The sequence below is a fragment of the Lepidochelys olivacea genome (assembly GCF_965140295.1).
Source record: "Lepidochelys olivacea isolate rLepOli2 genome assembly, chromosome: 15".
Classification (NCBI taxonomy): Eukaryota; Metazoa; Chordata; order Testudines; family Cheloniidae; genus Lepidochelys; species Lepidochelys olivacea.
In genome coordinates this window covers 4263284-4283944 of record NC_140425.1, presented here as the reverse complement: position 1 = coordinate 4283944, position 20661 = coordinate 4263284, and the positions used below count along the sequence as shown (strand labels likewise).

The 20661-nt window shown below is 56.2% G+C and overlaps 1 protein-coding gene across 10 annotated transcripts in view; it reads left to right on the top strand.

Annotated features, from left to right (window-relative positions):
* The window catches only part of EMID1 (EMI domain containing 1), a 93414-nt gene that overhangs the window by 55099 nt on the left and 17654 nt on the right, over nt 1–20661 (top strand). For all 10 annotated transcript variants that reach the window (XM_084649014.1, XM_084649019.1, XM_084649018.1 and 7 more), the window contains exons 6-9: nt 6399–6460; nt 9884–10028; nt 13910–13954; nt 15206–15313. In XM_084649014.1, the coding sequence (XP_084505140.1) occupies nt 6399–6460; nt 9884–10028; nt 13910–13954; nt 15206–15313 (360 nt within the window). The remainder of the gene's footprint in view (nt 1–6398; nt 6461–9883; nt 10029–13909; nt 13955–15205; nt 15314–20661) is intronic.

Sequence of the window (20661 nt, the reverse complement as noted above, 5' to 3'; positions counted from 1 at the left end):
TTTTTCCAGTTTGTGGGGTTTAGGAGTGTAAGGGGAGGTGTCATTTTCCAGCAGCAGTGTTTGCTGAAAGAGCAAATATTGTGGAACATTTGTGGAAAGCCAGTTATAAAACGCCAATGTGGGCCGAAGACCTGATGCTAGGAGTGACCCTCACCCAGTAAGTGAACACCAGGGGACACAGGTGTCCTGGCCAAGACTGACGGCTCCAGCGGACGCTCGCCGCAAAGAGCTTGTGAGTGACACACAGGCGGAAATACACTCGTGTGGCACACCCCCTTGTCAGGTGCTGACCCGGATAAGGAGGAGAGGCTGCTAGGGATTTTTCGTTTGTTTTGAGTTTATGTGAAGGGTGCTCAGCTGCTATATGATGGGTGGCAGAATAGCAACGTGAAGTAGACAGAGGGGCATGCCTGGTGGCAGAAAGAAAGGAACTGCTGTTTTTTTCCATTCCCCAGAGCAACCGGATGGTTTCAGCCAATGACATATTTATATATTGTCTCTATAACAGTCTGCACTGAGCCGAACACAAAATGGCTGCCTGTCCCTGCTGCAGGTTGTGGGGGGGAGGGGACCAGCTCCCCTATTAAAGGTGGAGTACACAGACTATTCAGAGCAGGTCAACGCACAGAGGGGAACAGCTTGTCTGCCCAGCTCGTGCTCCTGGGCTGAGGTTCGAGTCAGTGGTGTAACCCTGGCCGCCCTGAAGTCTATAGGAGTTTTACCACCAAGTGCAGTGGGGCAGGTTATTTCCTGCTGGTTTGCTCCTTTGTCCCTCGGTTCAGGGCATGTTTGCAATCTCAGCAGGGCATAAGGTATGAGAGTTGGGCTTTTCCCGGGACTGCCTTCAGCGGAGGGGTGTGGCTTGCTGTGTCTGTCCCCGACCAAGGAGCTAATCGGATTGGTTCTGCAGTGTCAGATGCTACCCCCCATTGTGTGGGAACAGCCCTGTGTGTGAGCATGGATAATTTGCTATTGGCTGTGTGCTAACTCCGCATGCCGAGGACGGATACCCAGGCCCCTTTGCACCACTCTGGCAGTGTAGAGGAGCTGCTAGATGGGTGTTCAAAGAGCCCTTTGCTCTGCCCCAAAGAAGACTCAGGCCCCCCATTTCCCATACCCCACGGCCGGGCTGGGAGATAACAGTGCTGCACGTAACCATTTGACTCTCTTCCCACAACCCTCCCTATGCAACAAAACAGGAACCAACCCCACATGCAAAGCCTCCTTCCCAATCCAGCTGCCAACATGGTCCTTTGGCCGAGGAGTGTCAGGCATCTGCATTCCTGCCTTCCAAGCATGTCATGGGCAGGAATTCCATCTACCTGGCACGGCCGGGGCTGTGGACATGGGAGTGCAGGAGGGAGAAGTGTCTGTGGACAGGACAGCAGTGCCAAGCATCCTTCCCCCTCATCATCTCTGGGGTTTACATGGCTTTTTAAACTTGGCCTTGTCTTCTCTCCAGACTCCGCTGCCTGGCATGGCTTGCTGAGTCCAGCTGTTGAGGGTTGGGGGCGGAGGTACCTCGCTTCCCACATGTTCTCCTTTTGTTCTAGCTTCTGTCTGGCATCCACTGGGACTTTCTCCAGCCTTGTGCTTTCTGAGCACACACCCTGGGGGAGAGGCGAGGGCGGGCTGGCGGGGGCGTGTCCAGAGTGGGGGGGACTCAGCTCTCACAAAGGGTACATTCCACCAGGCATGGGCAGTGCGTGAGCTAGCCACACGGCCCCGCCCCTTGCGCCCAAGGCCCCGCCCATACCTGAGCACTCACCCATCCACCAGAGCCCTTAACACACACACACACACCCCGGCCAGAGGAGCCCCAGCCAAACCACTTTCCCTGCATTCCCCAGTGCCCTTGGTGACACCGGGGGGCCTCTCCCTGCTTTCAGCCCTGGGTCACACCAAGGAAGGACAGCGGGAGACAGCACCAGCACTGGGCCGCAGGGCCACCGCAGCGCCGGCCCTCAGTGCCAGGCCACTGGCCAGCCTCAGCACCAGCCCAAGCACTGACCCCTAGTGCCGGGCCGCCCCAGCGCCAGCCCGCTGGCCCCCAGCCAGCGATGGAGCTGAGCTCCCGCCAGCTTTGGCACCAGCATGGGCGAGGCCAGGGCTTGGCTTAGGTTTATACCTGTTATACCCACCGCCCATGCCGCCAGGTGATCAATGACCAACCACATCCTTCCAGTCCAATTCAACGTTAGCAACTGGTCTTCATGGAGACCCCCTGGAATGTGAGGAGGGGACGTTGGAGGGGATCCTCGGAACTCAGCCCCTGGGTCCTCTGTGAAACCCCTTGGACGTTTAGGTTCAGCCACCTGCCATTATTCCCAGGGTAATACAGGGTGCTCATTCTTTCTCCATGTCCTTGGCCTCCAATGGCGAGGGCCCGCTGGGTGGTGGTTTCTGGGACCACGATAGGTCAGCCTCTGGGACCCACCAGCTTGTTCCACTCATGCCACCAAATGACATAAGAACATAAGAAGGACCATATCCAACCAATGGTCCATCCACCCCAGTATCCTGGCCTCTGACAGTGGCCAATGCCAGGTGCTTCAGAGGGAATGAATAGAACAGAGCAATTATCTAGTGGTCCATCCCCTGTCATCCTGTCCAAGCTTCTGGCAGTCAGAGGCTTAGGGACACCCAGAGCATGGGGTTGTATCCCTGACCATCTGGGCTAAAAAACAGTGATGGACCTATCCTATGTGAACTTATGGAATTATTCATTGAACCCAGTTACAGTTTTGGCCTTCATAACATCCCCCAGCAGCGAGTTCCACAGGTTGACTGTGCGTTGTGTGCAGAAGTCCTTCCTTGTGTCTGTTTTACAAAGAGGGGAGGAAAAGGAGGAAGAGCAAGAGAGCTGTACTCCCCCATCCCATTCCATCTGCCCCCCATGTTTGCTTCTCGCTGCAAGATCCCCCAGCCCCAAGACTCAGCAGGCTGCAGACTAAAGGGCCTGATCCTGGTTACTCAGCCCCTAGTGCAGCCATTTTTATCAGTGGTCCACTCACACCACATCAGAACAGGAGCACTGTAAATCCACTCTACACTGAGCGACCACACGCGATGCCGGGCAGAGGAGAATCTGCCCCCCGACACACACACACACACACACACACACTCTGGAGAAGGAGATTCCTCCAGGGCAAGGTGGGCAAGCCCCAGAAATGGGACATGAAACCTGGAGGGGCCAATTCTGCCCTGGATGGACTGGTTGGGTCGTTAATGTCTGGGACTCTGGGTGGCTATGGCCTTGGGGACCTCTCCAGCTGACTTGAGTGGCAGTGTCCATGGTCTGCACAGAGCCCTTATCTACTCTTAGCTGGGAAGAGCATCTTGCATCTTGGAGACGCAGGCTGAGGAGAAATTGCAGACAAGGACATTCCTAGGACTCAGACCGTCTCCCGATGAACAAGCGGGGAAGAGATCTTGAAATGGCAGATGCAAAAAAAAAAAGAAGAGATGCTGCTCCTTTAAAAGTCGGAGCCAGGCCCCGAGTAGCCATGGAGACGGCTTGGACTCTTGACAGTGAGGAGGGCAGGCTCTGTGTTGGGACTAGGAGCAATTAAGGCTGCAAACCTCCTGGTGCCCTTTGACCCTGGACAATGAGAATGAGTATTTCCCCAGGGAGAGGGGGCTGAGAGCTCCTCTCTTTATGCCTCTTTCACGCTCAGAAGAGGCTCTCCCACCTTGACATTCATTGTTGGTGAAGCTAAGGGGTGTCTGAGCTTTCTTCAGGTCAAATTGCTACAGAACCAGGAGCAAAACTAGTTGAGGAGACAGGCCAGATTGATTCCAGGAACCTGGCTGATTAGATTCGATCAGAATAGATAAAATGCCATTTCACCTCCTGCTAAAATGCAGCTGCCTCTGGGCTACAGCATTCACAATAGTTCAGGGCAGGACGTGCAAAAGAGTATTGTATGCAACTGGCAACTTCCAAGGGGCTTTCAGGGATGCAGAGTGTAATTGTCCACTGTGGAATCTGGCCAGAATGTCACAGCTAATGCTCCTACGTGGCAGGAAAAAGGCGGGGGGTGGGATATGAGGATCTCACCTGTGTCTCTCCCAAAATGCGACGGACCTCCCGGAAGACTTGCAACGAAATGGTCAGTGTTTGACAGCCTCTGGTGTGCCAGGAGCTGGTATCGCCGGCTGAGAGCTCGAGGTAGAGCGTAAGGCGAGGTGAGGACGAGGCAGATCTCTGGCCCTCCTCCTGCTGTGCCTTGGGAGGGAAGCCTGGCTTTGTTAATGGATGGTAGTACTGTGTCTTCCCAATGCATCTGCCCTGCTGCCATCCCCACGATGGCTGTCTGCTCCACACTGCAAACGCCTTCAGGTCGGGGTCGTCCCCCCCCTGATTTCGCCAGGGTCGGACATGCCTGGGAAAGGCCCCTGGCATGCCCGCTGAGCCCGCTAGGGGGTGCCCAGAGCAGGGAAGAGAGCCAGGCATGGCAGCACGGGGGAAGCCCTCTGAGTCCTGGCCCTCCCTCACCCACAGCAACAGGTACCTGCTCAGCAGCAGGTGGCCCGAGCCTGCTCCAGTGGCCAGGCAATGGGAGACCAGGTGGGGAAGGAGCTGTGAAGGGGGTGGGCAAGGACGTGCTGGCTTGGAGCAGGTGTGGGAGGCACAGGGGGAGTGGGAAAGGCACCAGAGGCAGTGCGTGGGGTGGTCACATGCCCCCCAACCCTAAAATTGCCCCCCCCATCAAGAGTGACAGGTTATTTCTGCTGCTTCTCAGACCTCAGCTGGTCGGTAGCAGCAGTGGGTCAGTCAGGAGCGTCAGTTAAGCACCCACAAGCTCAGAGAGTTTCCAAGTCTCCCGGGTTTGGCAAATTGTGGAATTAAGGATTCACATGAGTGTGAGCAAGTACGGGTGTGATCCCACATAAATCGATTGGTCAGTCTATTGTCATACTCTCTAGCTATCATATTTATAAGGTGCCTGTCATCTCAGTCTCTGGTATATGTCCAGTACTTCCTGCATTTGCTTGGATTGGAAATCCTGTGCCAACAGCCTTCCTCACGGTACCTGAGCACTTTCCGATCCTGATGGCATCCAAGGGAAATAAAGGGGCATGCCTAGAAAATGATCTGACCAAGTCGAGGCTTGAAGAAAGGCCTGTTTCAGGTCTGGCTGGGAAGGCCCAGGGATCGGTTGTTATTTGCCCAGCCCTGGTCCAGAACCAGCTTTAGATCATAACATCTCTATCACTCGCCATTTCCGTGAAATCGGGTAAAGGACATTCCCAAGGCCCTGCTGTGTGACCCTTGTAAATCCTTCTAGCCTGGGCTCAAGTCCCGAAGACCAAGAGCCCGAGGCCTTGCCCACACTGGCCATTTACGCCAATGACAGCCACTGGGGTCATAGGCAACGCATGGCAACTTCCCCGCTTTCCCTTGGGTGCTCGACCCCACCTCTGTCTCTGGCCCTGCCCCCATTCCAACCCTTCCCCAAATCCCCGCCCCAGCCCTGCCCCTTCCCTCCTCCTCCCCAAGTGCACCATGTTCCCGCTCCTCCCCCTCCCTCCCAGCAATCCGCGGAACAGCTGTTTGGCAGCGGCGGGGGGGAAGTGCTGGGAGGTAGGTGGAGGAGTGGGGATGCGACACGGTTGTGGGGGTGGAGGAGGAGGAGGAGGAGGAGAAGGTGGGTCGGGGGGTGAGGGGAGCTTGGCTGCCAGTGGGTGCAGAGCACCCACTAATTTTTCTCCTTGGGTGCTCCGGGGCTGGAGCACCCACGGAGTCGGCACCTGTGACTGGGGCAGCTGTGCAGGTGCGGCCCCAGGCTGAGCTGTGTGCCCCAATGGCTGGAACTGGGGCAGGCCCCCAGGGTAGGCATCGTCCCTGCTGCGGGAGTGCTGTGCTTGTACCTGCCTTACGCCACAGCGGGGCTCTTACTCCTCAGGGTGAGCCCCAGGGAACGAGTCCTGCCTGGAAGGGAGTTCTGGTCTCCCCCCGCAGGTGGGCTCTCCTGGGATCAGGGTTAGGACCCCCTGGGGGAGCAGAATGTGGATGACAAAGAGTGACAGGGCCTGACTTGTTTGGTGCTTCGCTGTCCTGGAGCCGGGGAAGAATGGGTCCCACCCGCTTGGCTGACAGGTCCAGGATTGAGCTGAGACCTCCAGAGCGAAAAGCGCTGCGTGGGGCTGTAGCAGACTCCGGGCCGCTGCAGGCTGGGCACAGAGTGGGTTACGCCAGCCCCTGGCATGCAGCCTACGCCTGGGCTGCCCAGGGAACCTTTGGCGCAGAATGTTATGAGCCCACGTCCATACTCCCTGCCCCGCACTCTTCCCCTCCTCTTTATTTCCTCCCCACTCCCTCTCGCCGCCCCTCCATCCTGCCTCAGGTTTCTCCCCAGTCCCTTTACTCTCTGCTCTTTTGGTTGATTTCCCAGGGTGTTTGAATTGCAGCAAAGTGGTGGAACTGACGGCGCGTCTCAGCAGCCTGGAAGCCAAGGTCAGTGTCTGTGTGGCAGGGGGCTGGAGGCGGGACGCTGGTACAGGATCAGGGAGCACAGGGTGTGGTAGGGGAGCCAGCCTGACCGTCTCACCTCAGAACTTTGCATCTCGTGGAGGTTGGGTTCAATGTTGAGTCTGACGTTTACCCCTGGATCCCAGTGAAATCTCATGGAAATGTAGAAAGAGGTTGGCTAGTCCAGCCCCTGATATTCTGTGTCACACTTGGAGCGGGGCTGCCAGCTTGTTCATTTTAAACAGTTGCCTTTCTTTTTTCATCAACATTTTGTGCTATCATTTTTTTAAGTATTTTTGTTTATTATTCTTCATTTCCCCCTTCTTTTCTTTTTGCCTTATTCCTACTGGAGAGGTTCTGCTTTCTTTTTCTGCCCAGAAATGCAATTCCTGGGACACCTTCCTTCATCCTGCAATTCCTGTTTTACCCTTTGAAATGAAAAGAACTTCAACATTTCAAAAGGTTGGGGCAAAATTGCATTTGTTTTGTTTTCAGCCAGCTGTGCCAACCCCAGGAGCAGACAGCTGTCTCTCTGGAGTACTGACACAACGCCCATTACAGAGAGCACCCCAGAAGCGTCAGTGTGTTTATCCTCATGACCCCCAAGGAGGAAGGGCAGCGCTATTATCCGCATTTTTACAGAAGAGCTCAGTGACTTGCCCAAGGTCACACAGGAAGTCTGTGGCAGAGTGGGGAATTGTACCTGGGTTGCCTGAGTCCTGGACTTAGGGTCACTGGACCACCCAGCCTTTCTCCGTAGACGTGCACCGTGTGTAGCAGGAGGTCAGCCCCCAACAGATAATCCATCCCCGTCCCACAGGAATTGCAATTCTAAGGCACTCGCAGAAGTTGCATAGGACAAGATAGAGCATAGCCAGGGTGTGGCATGGCTGTTCAGAGGCTGAGTGCTTTATGAAACAGGTGGGAATTTAACGATTGACGTTTCAGTTTGCTGTAAGCATTTAGGGGAGGACAGATGGTCTTCGGGTTATTAAACCATGGGACTCCGGACTCCTGGGTTCTGTTCACAGCTCTGCCACTCAGGCAAATGTGGGCGAGTTATCTGTGCCAATGCTGTGAAGCCACCGCACCTGAGACACACACAACTAACAGGCCCTTCAGACCAGACTGTGGGGGACTGGCCTGGCAGCGGAGAGGAGGAGGGGTGGATCTGGTGCCTGGTTTCTATCCCTGTGTGATATGAATGGTCTCCAGTTGGGGTAACACCAGGCCATAGGGTGTGTTCCTTAGGAGATGACGCTCCGTGGGATGGCTACAGGAGAAGTGTCACTAAGACCAGTTGGCCTGGAGCCCTGGGGAATGTGCGGGTGAGGTTCTGTTGTGATCGCATCACCCCTCAGGGCTCAATGTCATAGGGAGGCCAGTGTATTAGGGGATTGGGCTCCCAGGTTAACCCTCTGTGTGCTTTAACCTTTGCTCTGCTTTAGACCTGGCATCAGAAATAGAGAGCCCCAGGGGCTCACTGGCAAGAGGGGTTCTGCCCCTGTAGCCCATCCCAGAGATTAGTGCTTGATCTTAGCAGGTGCGCCAGGCCATGGCAGCTGGGCACATGCCACCTAAAGGCCCAAGTCACTATATCCTAGAAAGATTCCCCATGGCTCTGACCAGGACTTTGGCACAAGGAAATAGAGATTGTTCCCAAGACCCCAGCCCAGGTTTTCCGTACGACCCTTTGCACACCAGGGGCTTTTCTCCATGCAGAGTAGCACCAATTTAAGGTGCAGGAGGCTGTGTGGACACTCTGACCTGGGTTAATCCCGTGTCTCAAGTGCAGTTGTTCCAGGAACAGCTGCAGCAGCACAGCCCAAGCGTCCAGCTAGGTGTGTCTGAGCCCTGCGGCCTTGCAGACGCACCAGGGCCACATGCCCTGTCCTTAAAACGGAGAAGGGTGCTGGGTCCCCCCAGGCCCTGTCCACAGGTGCAAGGGCCAGCTCATAAACGGGACCAGAGCAGTCAGTTATGGGTAGGACCCTACCAAATGCACAGCCATGAAAAACGCGTCGTTCACCGTGAAATCTGGGCTTTTGTGGGCTTTTACCCTAAGCTACACTGATTTCACAGCGAGACCAGCATTTCTCAAACTGGGGGTCCTGACCCAAAAGGGAGTTGCAGGGGGGTCACAAGGTTATTTTATGGGGGATGCAGTATTGCCACCCTTACTTCTGTACTGCCTGCAGGGCTGGGCGGCCGGAAAGCGGCGACTGCTGACTGAGGGCCCAGCTCTGCAGGCAGCAGCGCAAAAGGAAGGGTGGCAATCCCAGACCAGGCCACGCTTCCTTCTGCCCTGCTGCTGGGGGTGCCTCTGCCTTCAGAGCGGGGCTCCTGGCCAGCAGCCGCTGCTCCCCGGCTCCCCAGCTCTGCAGGCAGCAGCGCAGAAGGAAGGGTAGCAGTACTGCACACAGCCCCTTACAATAACCTTGTGACCCCCCCAACTCCTTTTTGGGTCCGGACCCCCGCAATTACAACACCATGAAATTTCAGATTCAAATAACTGAAATCGTGAAATTTACTATTTTATTTTAAATCATAAAATTTACTGTTTTAAAAATCTGATGACCGTGAAATTGACCAAAATGGATCGTGACTATGGTAGGGCTGCAGTCATGGGATAGAACAGAGGGAATGGTGGTCTTTGACCCCCTAATGCCCTCAGTTCCCTGAGAGGTACCTGGGTATCTCACAATACACAGCAACAGTTTTCTACAAGGCAGTGTGCCTGAAGGTGGCTTGGAGAATGCCAGGATGCCTACCCACAATGCAACGTGCTTCTGCCAGATCAGTGTGATGCACCACCCCTAGCTGCCGAGTGTGAGCACATCCTGCTGAACAGTCGGTGGCTCTATGCCGACAGAACTTTTACCGGTTCACATCTCCAGTGTAGACAAGGCCTTAGGAAGTGGTTTAAGCTAAATCAACATAAGCTGCTGTTAAACTGAAATAGGGGTGTCCACACAAGGGCTAACTAAACGAGTTTAATTCAGCTGATGCAAGTTTGTGCAGAGACAAAGGCTACCAAGTCAGAACACCAAGGCCCTCGAGCTCCCCTCCATGCATTTAGCAAAGCTGCAAGTTCCTCCCCTCAACCCCAAAGCTCTGAATGTCCAGGCAATGCAAAGCTTCCTCCATAGAAGTACAACACCAGACCCTTGGGTGGGACATCAGGGGAGATTGAACCTGTGACCTCTGGATCATAAACCATGAGCCTCTGCTAAAAGGTTCTGCTGAGAGCCAACGCTGCAGCAGGCTCACCAACCTCGGAAGGGCATGCTGAGTGGCTGCGGGTGACAGCTGTCAGTGCAGAACCATCGTGGGGAGAGGAAATGGGCCCCAAGTCTGTCTAGCGCAGTCTATCTGGGCGCACTGCTGGGAACTCTCTCTTGCTCGTAGGTGGCATTGCTGTCTTCAGCTGAGCCTGCAACCTCCCTAGTACCCAACAGACACCTCGTAACCAACGGGGCTGCCCCCTCGTATTCCTACCAGCTCTGGGGGTCTCCGTCCACTCACGGGAACCCTGGGGATGAAGGTGTGAAAGGTAAGTGAGAGCCGGGAGCTGCTGTGGAGGAGTTGAGGCAGTTGGAGGCTGCAGGCAGGAAGCCATCCTGAGAGCCAGATGTGTGTTTCCTGCCTAGACCTGGATCCTTCCTGCTCCTGCAGAAATCCACATGCCCAAGGTCCCCTCCATGCCTAGCCCTGGAGATGGAACAAGCAGGACTCCACTGGGTCTGAGCATGGGAGCTGGGCCTTTCCATCAGTTCAGAGCCCAGTCCTGCCCAATGCACTCAAGCAAAGCCCCCAGTTTGGTCTGCCTGAGGATAGCAGGATGGGCCCTTGACACTGCAGGGAGTTCTCTGCCCTGGCTCTAGTGGGGTGCCAGAGGGTCTCCATTGCCCCAAATCTCAGCCTGATGTCCAGGGCCACATTAACACACAGGGCTCAAAATCCTAGGCCAGCATCCTCCTCCTCTGCTTTTCCTCCTCGCTGCGCCAAGGGGGCAGCTTCATCCTCCACCATGGCAGCTGCCACCCTAATCTTGGCCTGGTGCAGAGGGGAGACTGGAGCGTGTGGGGCGTTGGAGACTGCGCCCATCTCGCACTCACGCCACAGTGGCAGCTCCTGTCCCACAAGGCTGGGAGAAGTGTGTTTGCCTAGGGCCCAGTGATGGGTGAATCCAGCCAGGCTGATATCCCCACTAGCACACCTTTCCCTGGGTTCCTCCACCTCCGCCCTGTTGTCCTTTCACTTGTAACTTTCCTGAGGCTTAAAATCTCTCCTGAGCCTCCAGACTCTTCAGCTGTGAATCCCCGTCATCAGGAGTTGTCACCCCTCTGCCCCAGTCCCAGCTTGGGTCAACATAGTCCATCTCCCAAACACTCCCTTTGGGTTTCAGTTGCATATGGAATTCTTGTTGGCCATTGCAGTGCGCTATTAAACAGCTGCTGTGTTCCACCCTAGATATTAGAATCATAGAATCATAGAATATCAGGGTTGGAAGGGACCTCAGGAGGTCATCTAGTCCAACCCCCTGCTCAAAGCAGGACCAATCCCCAAGTAAATCATCCCAGCCAGGGCTTTGTCAAGCCTGACCTTAAAAACCTCTAAGGAAGGAGATTCCACCACTTCCCTAGGTAACGCATTCCAGTGCTTCACCACCCTCCTAGTGAAAAAGTTTTTCCTAATATCCAACCTAAACCTTCCCCACTGCAACTTGAGACCATCACTCCTCGTTCTGTCATCTGCTACCACTAAGAACAGTCTAGATCCATCCTCTTTGGAACCCTCTTTCAGGTAGTTGAAAGCAGCTATCAAATCCCCCCTCATTCTTCTCTTCCACAGACTAAACAATCCCATATTCTATGATTCTATGACAGTCCTTGCCCTGGGTGCCTGCAGTCTGTCATATGAACATGGAGGAAACATAGCAACAAGGGAAGATGAAATCCACTCCCGACGTGCGGGGCTGTCTCCAGCAGTCTGTCTGTCTGTCTGTCCCAGAGCCTCCCCCCTCACTTGTGTAGGGACATGGGTCTTTAGAGGACAAGGGTAGGGCTTGCTGTCCCACTGCAGCCCAGACCAAAGCAAGGGGCTCAGAGTGGAGCCTCTGCCACGTCCCATCCCCCACTGGGCAGGGACTGCACCAGGCCATGGGAGTTTAATTGAGTGCAGCTGAGGACCAGGCTGATCTGGCTTTGGCTCCAGCTCCGTGCAGCAGGAAGATTTATCAGGCCTCCCCTGCTCTGACAGGCCATGTGTTTGTGCTTTAGGGGCAGAGCAGCAGCAGGAGGGCGGGGTGATAAATGTATAGCTGTGTGGCACGATTCCCTTCTCCAGCGCCCCACCCTTCCCCCAAGGGAACTGAATGGTAGCCAGACTAGGACGCGCTCTTGGGCTGCTGCGTTAATGGGGGGGAGAAGGGGCTGCCCAGGTAGTGCCCACTCCAGCTTCCAGACAGTCAGTGGAAAGGCTCCCATTGGCTCCGCTGGGCCTCTGGGAGGGGCTGTGCTGTTAATGGGCCCTTGGCTGGAGCTGGTCTGGGAATCGCTCCATCACCCCCATGCGGGTGCAGGCTGCCTTGCCATTGCAGCGCTGAGCAGAAAGGCGGTGGTGAGGGCCAGGACAGGACCCATCACCTGGCTCGAGAGGGCGTGGCCAGCTGCCGTGCCCTGAGTTAGACCAGTCCTAGGTGACTGGGTGTGGTCGGTCCTAGGCAAGAGCAGAGGTGCTTAGGCCTGCTGCTCCATCTCGCCCCAGGCGTGCAGGTGAAATGGCAGAGGGAGAGAGCCCACAACCCCACAGGGATACTGCGAGCAACAGGCCCTTAGAGCCCCAGTGAATACTGTCCCGAGATCAGCTGGCAACTGGGCTTTAGAACCAGGCAGCAAGTCTGTTGGGCTCCTGGCACCTGGCTACTGCTTCCCCAGTAGGCACCTTCAGAGATCACCTAAATGACTAGAGGAATTTCCCCTGGTCGCCATTGTCACAGTCTGGCTGGGAGTCTAACAACAAGCAGATCCCAGCTAAATGAGCCACCGGGACCTACCCAACATGCCCCAGAGATTGAAGGGATGGGGCAGGTCAGATGGCTTCCCTGCCTCCTGCCATGCAGGACCTGGACTGGCTGGGAGAGAGGAGCTTGTGTGGGATCAAGGAGCAGGGCGGATGTCAGCCATATCTCTGGGTGTGGCTCCTGCTTTCTGTGTCCTGCCTCCCCTGAAGACCAAGGACAGTCCGAGCACAGGGAGGGTGACCAGAGAGCTGGGGAGACACGTGGGCAAAATGAAACCAAAGCATGCAGCAAATGGGTTAGCAGAGCCCTGTGTATGGGGACAAGAGGATGGTTTATTCCCTGGTGGGGATCAGGGCCCCCTGAAGGAGGGGACATTGGCAACGCCCGGGTGGCTGAGAATATGAATGCAGTCTCCTTTTGCAGTGGGAACTGGATAAATCATCCGCTACTTGTAAAGCAAAGTGCTTGGAGAGGAGTCCTCCAAGGGCCACCTACACCGGCACTACAGACAGCGCTGTAGGTGGAATCAGTATAGGCGCGACTCCCTAGCATGAGGCTGGAGGCACTGACTTTCCCACGAGCCACACAACCCAGACTCTGTCCAGCTGGAGTCTTTAACGATTCGAGACCACTTTCCCCAATGCTAGAGAGTTAGCCCCAGAGTCCCAGCCATGTCCCAACATGGCCAGTCCCATTCTGCCGCCCTAAACTCAGCTGGACAAGGTATTCTTCATTGCCTGCGGTCACCATGGGCTGAACAGCTGCTGCACTCTGCCCCAGAGGTGGCTGCAATTCAGCACTGGGCAGAGCAATGCCCTTTGTAGCTGCATATCAGTCTAAGTCCTTGGGGGTCCCATGGCCTGAGAGATGTTCTCACCATTATCAAAGGAAAGAAAACAAAGGCAGAGACCCGATTGTCCTTTGCTCCCAAGGGCACCGGTCTAAGGAAACCCCTGTTCTTCCCTCTGACCCCGTTTACATTGTTTGCATTGCAGCAGTGCCCAGGTCGGTGCTCCAGTCGTTGAACAGAACCCCCAGTGCCAGCTGCTGTCTAAACATAACGCTGAAAGGTGCCCCCCCAAGAGCTTGAAGTCCAAGTAGAGCGCCCCTGGTGGTGGATCCCAGCAGAGCAGAGCTGAGGCCTGTGGCTGTGGGGGGCAGAGAGGAGGGGGGCTGTGGCTGGACTCTTGCCTGTGCTGGATAGTCAAGGGGTGTTGCTCAGCAGGGCCGGCCTGGCCTGGCCTTTCCCCAGCCTGGCTCAGAAGTAAAGTTGCTTCCCAGTGCCAGGTAACACCCCTGGCACCAAGAGAAGGGGGTGGCAGGGTGAGCTGACTCTGCCAGGCTGAAGGCAGAAGAGACCATTGGCTCCAGGGAGCAGATTGATGCCCAATTCTCTCCTTCATTCCCAGGGAACCCAGGAGAGATGCTACGGGGAGCCGTTCCCGGACGGGATGGTAGGTGACATTTTCTTTCTAAGGCATAAGAGAGTTCCCAGCCCAAGATCCCTGGGGCAGAGACCAGCAAGGCTAATGGGAGAGGCTCATGGATGCCCTTGGGGGGGCAGTAGGGAGGGAAAGAGATGGGGTCAGAGGAGGAAGTGAGAAGCAATGGAAGGGAAGGGGGGCGAGTCTCCACTGCAGGCTCTGCCCCTGCCCGACAGGGCTCCCCTCTGCTTCTCATCCCTTTCCCCTGATCCCTTGGAAGGACACAGAAGCCAATGCTGAAGTATTGCTTAAATCACCAGCTCCTTCAAGAGTGGAGTGCTCGGCCCCAGTGCAGGCGGGCACGGGCACAGGCCAGCCACAGTGCAGCCGTCAGAGCGGGCCCAGGGGTCGGGGGGGAGCTGGAGTGCAGCCAGTAGTGGGTAGGAGCGTTCCCAAGCCAGCAGGCCGGAGGAAGGAGAAGTGCAGTGCCCCAATGGGCAGGGCTGGGGGTGGGGGTTTCCCCAGGTGATCGCCCTGCCCCTGCATATGGAGTCTGTAGGGCACCGCAGGGCGTGAGGCCTCTCGCCTGGCATTGAGCTGGCCGGATCCTGTCTAGAACGTTTCACTGAGTGAGATGTGGGCAGCACGGGTTGGGCGTGGGCACTGGATGGCTCGGGGCAACGAGACACGGAGCCCTTTGCTGCCAGGTCACAGGTTCCGGTGCCCCTGGCTGGGTTCCAGCTGAAAGCCGTTGCCTTAAGGCGCCCATGGGCACTGAGTTCTCGGGGGACCAGCCCTGTCCCTCCCTGGTGGGCAGGTGTGCCTCTCAGAATGCCACCCTGGCATGGCCTGGGCAGGTGCGGCTCCGGGGTGAGGGGAGCTTCAGGCCCCCCATCAGCTGTCTCAGCACGGGGGCTGTGGACACTAAACAGCAGAGGGTGAGGCCCTTTGGCAGGGGCCAGCATGGGGGGAGGCTCGTCCCACCGCAGACCAGGGCTGTGGATAGAGGGCTCCCGCACTCGGACCTCTCAGCCCAGCCCCTTACAGCACCTCCAAGATCCACTCCCGTTGGTTTCTGACTGTGGCAGCCACAGAGCAGTGCACTGCCCAGGGATGCGGCCACCCTTCTCCTTGCGGGTTGGGATTGGGGGGAGGATCCGTGGGGTTGCCTGAAGGGATGGTCGGTCTTGCTCTCCTCCTGTCCTGCCAAGGAGGCACGGCCTCTGGCAAGCACTGCACTGGCATCAGACTGGGTATTTCCTTTTGCTCTTTCCGTTGCAGGGAAACCAGGGCCGCAAGGACTCCCAGGCCCGTTGGGTCCCAAGGGAGATCCTGGGAGCCAGGGGCCAACAGGAAACCCTGGAGCCAAGGGTCCCGCTGGACCGCCAGGTGAGTCTTGGACACTGAGCCCAGCACAGGGCACTGCTCCAGAAGCTGGGGGCCACCACGGATCCCTGCACCTTGATGCCAGCTTTGGACAACCAGGCAGGCATAGGGGCATCACAACTGCCACCCCGGTCCCTGCAGAGCCCAGACCCCTGGCATTGGCTGGCATTTATTTGCAAGCTATACCAGAGCTCAGTGCTTCTCGGCCGGCAGTCTGACCCGCAGAGCTGTGTGCGTGGGGGGTGGAGGAGAGAGATGGGGAGCCGATCCCAGCTGCACCCTTGCTTTGGTCCTGATCCAAAGCCCTGAACTTTGCAGGCAGGATCCCACTGACACCAGTGGGCTCTGGGTCAGGCTTAGCCCAGCCAAGGATTTTGCCCAATGGATGATGTTGATTGGCTGGTCCATGGGCTATGTTCCTTTTCTTGGCATTTTTTTAGGGCTGGGATGTAGGAATCAGGGTGGGGATCTGCCCTATCCTCCCTTCTCTCTCCAGCTGCTTCAGAGGAAGATACTGGAACCGACCCAGTGGAACACCTCTCTCCTGGGGGAAGAACCTGGACCCATTAGTTAGAGGTTGGCTCATGCCCCTCTCTAGTGTAACTGTGGACATTCTTCTCATCCAGAGCCATGTCTAATCCTTTTTTACTGCTATTCAGCTCCGAACCTCAGTGCTACCCTTGATATCTTGTGGCAATGAGTTCCGCCAGCTAATTATCCATTTCTAGATGAGTATTTCCATGGTTGGTCTTAATCGAGCTGCCTTTCAGTCCCATTGAACGCCTGTTTGTCCTTGTGTGCCAAAGGAGGGAGGCTAGGAACACCTCACTGGCCTTCTGTAGCCTCTTTGTTTCCTTGTACCCCTCTGCCATAGCCCCTCTCCTTTGTCTCCTCTCAGCACCCCAAACCTTTCAGGCTCGCCTCAGTCAGAATTCTCTGACCATTCACATTGCCTGTCTCTGACACCCCCCATCTCTATTTCTGCTGTCCCTTTTGGAGGCAGGGCAGCCCGTATGCAGTAGCCTAGCTGCGGCCAGAACATTGATTTCGATAAAGGCATTATAGTAGTTCCCCTATTTTTCTCCATCCCATTCCTTTTGCATCCTAACCTCTTGGTTGCCTTTTGAACCCCAGCTGTGCACTGAGCAGAGGCCTCGATGGAACAGCTTGTTGTACATCCCAGGCCTTTCTCCTGAGATGCCACAGTTCACCTGGAACTCAGTGAGATGCGGGTAGCTCAGATCATCCCTCCCAATCTGCATTGCTTTGTGATTGTCAGCACGGAATTTCGTCGGCTGCCCAATGCCCTCGTGCAGTTTGGTCCCTCTAAATTTCCTCCCAGACCTCTCTAGTCTTCTTTCTCTTGGGGCGTCTGCAACGTGCTGCTGTCTCATTGCTCGACTCCTTTTCCAGGTGATTATTTATTTGTATTATGGGAGCGTCTCCGCACCCTAGTCAGGGAGCAGGACCCGGTGTGCTCAGTTCTGTACAATCACAGGGCACAAGGGCAGTCCCTGTATGTAAGACATTAAACATGCTTGTCAGTGTGGCCTAGTGAATAGTGCACTGGGCTATCTCAGGAGATTTGGGTTCAAGTCCCATCTCTGCCGCTGGCCTGCTGGGTGTCTTTGAACAAGTCTCTTCCCCACTCAGTGCCTCAGTTTCCCTGCCTGTGAAATGTGGCTGAGGACACTGACCCTCAATGAAAAGCACTAGCTAAGAGCAGTGGATGTATTGTTTCTTGACTTTAGCAAAGCTTTTGACACGGTCTCCCACAGTATTCTTGTCAGCAAGTTAAGGAAGTATGGGCTGGATGAATGTACTATAAGGTGGGTAGAAAGCTGGCTAGATTGTCGGGCTCAACGGGTAGTGATCAATGGCTCCATGTCTAGTTGGCAGCCGGTATCAAGTGGAGTGCCCCAGGGGTCGGTCCTGGGGCCGGTTTTGTTCAATATCTTCATAAATGATCTGGAGGATGGTGTGGATTGCACTCTCAGCAAATTTGTGGATGATACTAAACTGGGAGGAGTGGTAGATACGCTGGAGGGGAGGGATAGGATACAGAAGGACCTAGACAAATTGGAGGATTGGGCCAAAAGAAATCTGATGAGCTTCAACAAGGATAAGTGCAGGGTCCTGCACTTAGGACGGAAGAACTCAATGCACCGCTACAGACTAGGGACCGAATGGCTAGGCAGCAGTTCTGCGGAAAAGGACCTAGGGGTGACAGTGGACAAGAAGCTGGATATGAGTCAGCAGTGTGCCCTTGTTGCCAAGAAGGCCAATGGCATTTTGGGATGTATAAGTAGGGGCATAGCGAGCAGATCGAGGGACGTGATCGTTCCCCTCTATTCGACATTGGTGAGGCCTCATCTGGAGTACTGTGTCCAGTTTTGGGCCCCACACTACAAGAAGGATGTGGATAAATTGGAGAGAGTCCAGCGAAGGGCAACAAGAATGATTAGGGGACTGGAACACATGACTTATGAGGAGAGGCTGAGGGAGCTGGGATTGTTTAGCCTGCAGAAGAGAAGAATGAGGGGGGATTTGATAGCTGCTTTCAACTACCTGAAAGGGGGTTCCAAAGAGGATGGCTCTAGACTGTTCTCAATGGTAGCAGATGACAGGACAAGGAGTAATGGTCTCAAGTTGCAGTGGGGGAGGTTTAGATTGGATATTAGGAAAAACTTTTTCACTAAGAGGGTGGTGAAACACTGGAATGCGTTACCTAGGGAGGTGGTAGAATCTCCTTCCTTAGAGGTTTTTAAGGTCAGGCTTGACAAAGCCCTGGCTGGGATGATTTAACTGGGAATTGGTCCTGCTTCGAGCAGGGGGTTGGACTAGATGACCTTCTGGGGTCCCTTCCAACCCTGATATTCTATGATTCTATGATTCTATGATCGTAGCAGACTGCTCCAGCCCTAGCACAGACCCACGTTGCACCCTGCGATGAACCTTTACCCAGGTTTGAACTAGGCCATTTAATCCTGCTCGGTCTCTGCCACTTTCAGACCCAGGATGGTGCTTTGCCTCTTTCCCTGTCAGTTCCTTAATAGGCTCAGGGCGTGGGGTCTGTCAAAGGATTTGGAAAGTCCAAATAAATGACATCAGCCTAGTCCACGGCATGCTAATCCTTCTTAGCTCTGCAAAAGGATCTTTCCTTGAGGGAGCGCTGTGCCTTCAGGTCAGGGCTGGGGATGCACACCCAGGGAACCCCCTGCTCCTGGGGCAACTTTGGGGGAAGCTCAGGACTGCATGGACACAGAGATGGTCCCTCCCAGGTTAGTGCTGCTGGGAGTGGGGCAGGTTTGCATTGCCATGGAGACTGGGATCTCCCGAGCACAGATGGGACATGGGGGAAAGATCGGCCCCCTCCCTACGAGGCTGAGCCAGGAGCCAGACTGGGGAAGGAGTTAATGCTGGGAGCTGCAGTTGCTCTTGGCAGCATGTCTCGGAGTCCCAGTGGTCTGTGTAATGTTTATTAGGCTTGGAAGGTGTCCAGTGCTGTGTCGCTTCCGGCCTTCTGGAGTTAAATGTTAACAGCCATCCTCCCCAAGGGCCCCACCAGGTCCCCATGCAGTGCACGCACCCTGCTCCCTTCCAACCTTGGCATCCCTCTCGCATCCCCTTTCCTTTGTTCTCAACCTCCCTGCATCCTCGGGGAGGCCTGCGCAAGTCAACGCCAGCTCCCACCCCCTCTCGCTGCATGCTCCCTGTCTTCAGCTGCAACCCACCACTGAGCCAAGGGCTGGCTGCTGAGCCCTTGGTGCCAGTGGGCCCTTCTAATCACCTGGTGGGACTTGGATCTCCAGGGAGCACGGGAGCCATGGGGTCAGCAGAGCTGATCCCTGCCCTGTACCTGGGAGTTGGTGGGGCCCACTCCAGGGGCTGTGGCTGGAAGCCCCCCTGGCACTGAGCAGCCCGCTCCCCATGGAAGTAGGAGCAGCCGAGCCTGGCAAGGCAGGTGGGGGGAGTGGGAGAGGAATGGGATGGGGTTGCTGAGCCCCTCCTCCCCTCCCCGGGAAGGAAGGAGACCTGTTTGTGTTCTAAGCCCCCACCGTGATTCCCCCTCATTCATGATGGGGCGTATGACTTATCACAAACCTGCCAGGCTAGGTTTCCCCACCCTGGCAGTGCCAGGGGAGTGATCGGGACGTAGTTAGTCTAACCTAGAGGGTAGAGACAGAGCCCAGCCTAGTGGTTGGAGCCAGGAACAGAACCGGAGTCAGAGCTAAACAAGGCACCGGACAAGGGCGCAGGGTTGGAGCAGAGCGGAACCAGCCAGGAGCAAGGCGGGGCAGCAGTGATCGCAGCCGCAGACATAAGCCTTGAGCAGCCAGCAACCTGCTGCTGCTGAGCTTTTAAACACAGACCTATCGGCTCCCTGCAGGCAGTGGGGCAGCCGCCAGGCAGGTGATTCTGCCACAGCCCAACTGGGCTTGTTAACCGGCCGGGCTGAGCCAGCTAGCTGGGGGAGCTCAGGCCTGGGTTTCTGGCAGGGAGGATCTCGCGTTTTCCTCCTGACACCTCCCCTTTGCTCAGAGCCTCCCCTTTCCCCTGGCGCGAGGGAACGGTGTGGTGCCTCCAAGCTGGGCGTACCCATTTGCCAGGACAGCCTGAGCCCTCACGCCTGTTTGGGGGCTGGGAGAACATGGCTGGGTCTCTCCCCTCCCATCTCTGGGTGCTGGGTCCCAGCTGGCCCCTAGCCAGGGAGGAGTGTGGGACCGTGGGGAGCCCTCGATCCTGGCCACTCTGGGTGGTGTCACTACCAGGAGCTCCTTGGCAGGATGATGCCCCCAGCCAGGCATCATGGGCTGTGGAGCAGGCAGACTCCTGTGCTGGGGGCCTTCTCCCACCCTCTCCCAGCCAAAGCCAGGGGCAGGGAGAGAAGGTCACCAAGGGGGCCCCGTTAAACATGTGTGACAGTATTCAGGCCAGGGGCCACTTAGCCCAGCACAACCTGCAGGCTCTTACTCCTAAACGCTCCCGGGTCTGGGATACAACAAAGCCTGGCACTGCCAGGCCTAGAGTCCGCTGCGCACTGACCCCACTGGCTCCAGCAAGAGCCGGCTCTAGTGGGAGAGGGCGGTGGGCACCCCATGCAGAGCAGGGTTTGGCTCCCACCCCTGCATGCAGCCCAGGGAGCATTTCCTCCCCAGGCCAGGAAATCAGCAGGTCAGCAGCTGGGGTTAGGAGGAAGCCAGTGCTAGCTAGGCGCCTGGGGGGCACTGGTGGCTTTTACACCTTCCTGTGGAGCATCCAGTGCTGGCTACTGCTGGAAAGGGGAGAGGGGCCTTTGGTACCAGGCTGCAAGAGGGCCATGGGATGGGCGAGGGGAGGGGAACAGAGGG